Below are 6,431 nucleotides of genomic sequence, written 5' to 3'. Positions count from 1 at the left end.
AAAAATTATATTTTTATAATAAAGTCACCCAATGTGTTTTATTTTCCGTTTAATTAACTAAAAATAATTTTACCTAAAATTCAATATCACAAGGGTTAATCAATAATAAAGGAGTTCATTTTTTATGCGATTACTCATTTGTAGTAAACTTAATACGACGTCATTTTGAGACAAAAATCATAATATTTTTATAATCTTTATAATTTTAATTTATTTCAGAATTATAATAATTTTTATATTTTTTTAAATTTCAATAACAAAAGAACATCGTTTTAAAAAAAGTACAGATAACTTCTCTCTGGAATAACTAATTACCGAAACATTTTTCCGCGTCTCGATTAGAACATCACTAGCAGAGTCATTGCCCCAACCCAAGCGCAAAGATGAATTACAAACTCGCTTCCTCGCTTTTTTATATTCATCTTTTTAGCCCTGGCCCTGAACCATCTCGATGTGGTACACAAGTTACATTTCAATTTCTCTTCTTATTTGTCAACTAACAAACTTTTTGTTAACAAACGGATCTGTTCGCACCAAATTTTCATTGCTAGTGTAAATTTAGAAATAATAAACTCGCTGTATCAGCTAACGTATTTATTTAACAAAATTAAAATAGAATAGGTGTAGTTCTAGTATTTCGAACATATTATTTACATCGGCATGGTATTCAGGAAGGAACGAGGATGGATCTGGGATGATAGTAGATTTTGAATTTCTTCTGATAAGAAAGAATAAGAAGCATTGGAGTAAAGCAAAAAAGATGAAAAAAAAAAAAAGCTTAATCATCGTAGCTTCTGGGAATGATATGGGAATTCAAGTTGGAGTTTAACATGGTAAGTTGCAGCCACTTCACTTGGTTGTCTATTAGTGTGACTAAAAACTGCAACACCACGAGCAAAGGCAAATGAACCTGTTCCTCCTACCACCTTGAATTCTTCTCTGTCCTTGTGAGCTGATTCCTTGGCCTGCACGCTTAGGCTACCCGAATGATCTGGGGTGTCAAAGGTAAGATATATAACATTGAATGCTGATTGCTCGAACTGCTCCACAGGAATTATGAAGCCTTGTGCTTTTCCCACCACCTGTGAAGTGTTCTCTGGTCCTTCTGTAAGGACACGGTGAAAAATGAATGCTCCAGCATCTTCCCTTGGTACAACATGTGTATTTGAGGTTGGTATACGAGGTTGTTGGATGTACAAGGACAGATCAAGCCATGGCCTTGAATGAGTACTCTTCTTGTGAGACGCAGGTGATAGCAAAGCCAAAAGAATGACTGCTATTGTTGCTAGAGAAACTGCAGCGCAGAATATGATACGTGGCAACATTATGCATCAAATGGAGATTTCAATTTGAGATTTGTGCTCCCTTTATGATGAAATCAAATTACTACATTTTCCTTTTAAATTGAAAGGTTTCTCATGGTTAAATTAATTAAATGTTATTGGCAACCTAACCCATTTAGCAGTTTAATACACCTAAACCATTATGGAAAACCTTCCTGCTTGTCTTCTTGTTGCCTGGCGTGTATGAGGAATTTCCATTGACTCATCACATTTACATATTCCCAATGTCTAACTTTCTTTTATTTCCAACTCTAGTAAATTCTGCATCTGGGCTCTAATTTGATAGAAATTCAGCAAATGCCCCGTTGCCCTCGTTTAGGACTGTCCTTAAAGTTGGAAGGACACCTGTGTAGTAGCCCAACTGGCTAGCACTTAGTGGACCATTTTTTGTTCAATATGGTAAACTATGCAAGGCAATTTTGTTTCTTTCTGTCTCCTATTATTAGTGCATCGTCAATTATTTTGCATCAAGTTTGGTTGAACAAACACAGAGGGTAAGACTTCTGTTGCCAATGGTTTTGGTCAAAATAATTCCTAGTTACAAATCAATTTTAGAAAGGACACTTAACACTCGGAGATATCAGCTTAATGGTGTTCAACTGAATTATTAATTTAGCAGAATTTTAACCTGAAAAAAAAAAATATATAATTTATCACTCTGATAGTTTGTTTGTTATTATCAATGGTTAAAAATCAATTCAATTTAAAAACTTAAAGTATTAAATGAAGATCACATTAATAATTACATATATTATATTCCTAACATACTTTTTCATGCGCCCTTTGAAGAAGTGTGAATAATACACAATTTTTTTTTTTTTTACCTTATACTGATTTTAACTTAGGGAGTCAATATTCAATTTCAGTACAATTAATTTATGTCCGGGCCACACTCCCACAGCAAAGCATTGCAGTTTTGAGACACTAGAGTAGACCCACAACTTGTACCGTCCTTACCCCTCATACCTTTTTCTTTTTTCTTACAAAATGGCTACAGCATGGGTCGTCCTTATGCCTTTTTATACACTGAATGGACAATGCATAGTGGGGATTGATATAGAAAGCACAACCATTTCCAGAGTCAAGGTCATAAGGTCACATATCGATGGTGTTCTGACCAGTAACCCGGCCCAAGGGCACAATTAGGCTCATTTACAGTCATCTCAACATGTGCATGATGTTCTCGCTTCTGAGTAATTATAATTAATATATATATATATATACATATAAAAGGGTGGATATGGATGGATCTCAATTCATTTATTGAATTACACTTATTAACTAATTATTAACTTTCAATAAATTATAACTGTCGGATTATCGTAAATCAACGATTTAGATTTGTTATCACACTTTTTAGTTTGACATCGGTATGAAATCATCTTGTCCCTATATATATATATATATATATATATATATATATATATATATGAGGTAGGATCCTTTGACACCAGTGTCAAATTTGAAATTTGACACCTCATATGAGAGTTGTTAGATAAAAAAAAATTAACGACTCTGGTTTGTAAGCATGTGATACCATTGATCTTTTTTGATCTAACGGCTATCAAATGAGGTGTCAAATGATCCTACCTATATATATATATATATATATATATATATATATATATAGAAAGAGAGAGGATCCTTTGACATTGAGATCAAATTTTAAAATTTTATATCATATTGTAACCGTTAATTTCTGTTAATCAATAATTATTATTTAATTGAAAATTATATATATATATATATATATATATATATATATATATATATATATATCTTTTGATATCAAGATCAAATTTTAAAATTTGATTTCAAATCAACAGTTATTATTGAAATTTTTTGTCATTCATATATATATATATATGAATTAGTATTACGAACGCGTGTCACCTTAGTTGCGGTGTCTCCATTTACTCGCACCCATTCTTTAAAAAAAAAAACAAATTGTAAAGTGGTGTTCGCTCTGTGAGCATATAAAATAAGAAAAATATTTTTCTCATGTTATATGAGATAAATTGTCTCATGCAACACACAAAAACATGAGCGGGACCCACTAAAAAAAGAGAGAGAAAAGAAAAAAGTGGGTCATATCCCCTTTTTTGTGTGTTGCATGGGATAAATTGTCTGATGCAACATGAAAAAAAAATATTCCATAAAATAAATGATATGATCAACTTATATATACTGATGTAAGAATAATAATTTTTATATATAATTGTAAACATTGATTTATGTATATTTAACGGTTGTGATTTTTTTAAAATTAATAAATAATTAATACGTATGAATATGATCGTTAGATTTATTAAAATTAATGTAAAGATTTAAGGTAACATTTCTTATTCTTATATAAATTTATCTTGTCACATAAAATAATGTACCTTCCTGATCTGACTAAAAGCAGGCTATTCACGTCAGAATTACGAAATTCATAAGAATATTTCTCACAATCTAATCTCAATAAAATTTATAAAATGTTAGTTATTTGACTAGTTTAATAACAAATATTTTAGATAAGCAATCTGAAATTTCACAAAGTTCTAAAACCATTCCACTAATTATTATCTAATTTTATACCATATAAGAAAAAGTTATATAAAGTAGTAGTTACAACTTACCACATGCTATATAAGAAGCAATCTAGTAGTTACAACTTACCACATGCTATATAAGAAGCTGCCATACGGCAGTCTATTGGGTTAATAGACCTATCTATCTTCATTACAAATTATAGGCAACAACGGGACTCTTCTTTTCCATAAAAGTAGTGGATTAAGTAAGTAGAAAACTAGTACCAAAGCTTACCAAAAAAAAAGAAAACTAGTTACAAAAATAAGTAGAAAACTGTTCATACTTCATTTGACCGTTCCTATGACTTGTGTTTGAGTTTGATAAAAGAGATGCAAGTAAATTAATGGGAAATAATTTTCTTTTGTAATAAAAGAGTTATCTCATGTAGTAAAAACAAAATTACAAGTGAGACCCTTAGATAAGAGGATAGAGAGAAAAAATAGAAGTGAGACTTACCCTTGTGTAATTTTTTTTTATGGAACATGAGATAAATATAATCCAAATTTAATTTGTACTTAGGAATTTTTGTAATTGTGTCCAATTGGATTTATTTAAGCACTTTGACGTCAAGACTCAAGTCCCTGTGACGGCAGAGCCAAAAAATGTTAGCCTCTGTCAAAAACCCACCCCGAATAATTTTAGCCCCGGCTATCTTTCTATTTGTTTTGCATAGTTGCCAAATTTTATCTTCTATCCATGCCACATTCTAGAAAATTTCAAAATTAGCTAGTGCCAAGGCACTAGCTAGCCTCAATGTGGCTCCGCCACGGCCTATGACCGTGACTATTTTTTCTTGTGGGCTTAATTTTGTTAGAAATAATTAAGTGTGAATAGTAATGAAGTTCCACATCGATTAGAAATGTTTCTAGTGATGATCATATAAGTGCAAAAAGGATTCATATAACTTGAGTCTTTGGCTTTGTTTGAGAGTTTAGAGGAGAAAGAGAAGGAAGAGAAAGGAAATAAAGGGTATTATCTTTCCCTGTTTGGGGTTTAAAACCCCCCAAATTGGAGGAACTTTAAATTTAAGAATAAAAAAGATTTTGGAGGGTTTTGTGAAAATTCTTAAATCTTTTCCCTCACTTTTTTAAACTCACTTGAGTCTTAGGCTTTGTTTGGGAGTTTAGAGGAGAAAGAGAAAGAAAATAAAAGGTATTATATTTCCCTATTTGGGGTTTAAAACCCCCCAAATTGGAGGAACTTTAAATTTAAGAAAAAAAAGGATTTTGGAGGGTTTTGTGAAAATCCCTAAATCTTTTCCTTCACTTTTTTTAAACTCACAAATAAGGGAAGAGATTAATAAAATCATTTCCTTCCTTTCCTTTACCTCCTAAAACTAACTCTCAAACAAGCCCTTGAGGTTTTGGGTTCAAATATGAACTTATTGTGGTTTATCATTTGGGCCCATTGGTAGATGTATGTATCTCTTGTAAAGGGTTTTGGGCTCCCCCATACCATTCCTAACTTTGGTATCAGAGCCAGAGGTTTGGCTGAGACTGAGTTTATAAAGATGGTGATGCACTTAAAGAGACCTCGATAGAAGGCTAATATGACACTAAGTTGCCTTTAGAAGGGAGCATGATGTTGAGCCTCATACTTGAAGGGAGGATGTTAGAAATAATCAAGTGTGTCCACATCGATTAAAAATGTTCCAAATTACAAAAAGACCCATACAACTTGAACTTTAAGGTTTTGGGTTCAAATGTAGTGTCGGTTGTAACATCCCGAGCGCTGACGAGGGTGGGGAGTGATCGCCGGTGCTAAGAGACACGGACAAGGAGCAGCTCCTGACAGGCTTCTAGCGTGGGGTTACATGCATGAATGAATCGAATCGACACCCGAAAGAGAGGGATTCCAAAGGCTGTGCAGGTATAAGACTGCACAGTTTAGGATAACTTATAAGAATTAATTGGTACTACCTATACTAACAAGATGCATCTTCTTTTCGGTAGCCCGGAACGGAAGAACTCCATAGTTAAGCGTGCTTAACTTGGAGCAATTCTGGGATGGGCGACCTCCAGGGAAGTTTTCCCGGGAAGTGTGCGAGTGAGGAAAAAGCACACTGAAAAGTCTCGTGTTAGTATGTGAGGATAGTCATTGATTCTTGAAGCGGCCAGGCGTTACAAGTGGTATCAGAGTCGAGCCCCTCATCTAGTACGGTGTGGTTCGAGGACGAACCAAGTGGAAGCTGGTGGACATGTAACATCCCGAGCGCTGACGAGGGAGGGGAGTGATCGCCGGTGCTAAGAGGCACGGACAAGGAGCGGCTCCTGACAGGCTTCCAGCGTGGGGTTACATGCATGAATGAATCGAATCGATACCCGAAAGAGAGAGATTTCAAAGGCTGTGCAGGTATAAGACTGCACAGTTTGGGATAACTTATAAGAATTAATTGCTACTACCTATACTAACAAGATGCATCTTCTTTTCGGTAGCCCGGAACAGAAGAACTCCATAGTTAAGCGTGCTTGACTTGGAGCAATTCTGGGATAGGCGACCTCCTGGGAAGTTTTC

The 6,431-nt window shown here is 34.0% G+C and overlaps 1 protein-coding gene across 1 annotated transcript; it reads right to left on the bottom strand.

Annotated features, from left to right (window-relative positions):
- Positions 1-782: 782 nt before the first annotated feature.
- LOC133316814 (dirigent protein 5) lies at positions 783-1,325 on the bottom strand. Its single transcript, XM_061518598.1, has one exon. It carries the CDS (start codon positions 1,323-1,325, stop codon positions 783-785), a length of 543 nt encoding a protein of 180 aa, XP_061374582.1.
- Between the last annotated feature and the right edge of the window lie 5,106 nt (positions 1,326-6,431).

The sequence above is a fragment of the Gastrolobium bilobum genome, unplaced genomic scaffold (genome assembly GCF_033153095.1).
Source record: "Gastrolobium bilobum isolate Gb01-03AN ecotype WA unplaced genomic scaffold, APGP_CSIRO_Gbil_v1 utg993, whole genome shotgun sequence".
Taxonomy (NCBI): domain Eukaryota; kingdom Viridiplantae; phylum Streptophyta; class Magnoliopsida; order Fabales; family Fabaceae; genus Gastrolobium; species Gastrolobium bilobum.
The sequence above is the reverse complement of the archived record's forward strand: the minus strand, read 5'-3'. Positions and strand labels throughout refer to the sequence as shown.

Excerpts from the sequence above, each read along its gene's own strand:
- LOC133316814 (XM_061518598.1), bottom strand. The coding sequence starts at position 1,325 with ATGTTGCCACGTATCATATTCTGCGCTGCAGTTTCTCTAGCAACAATA.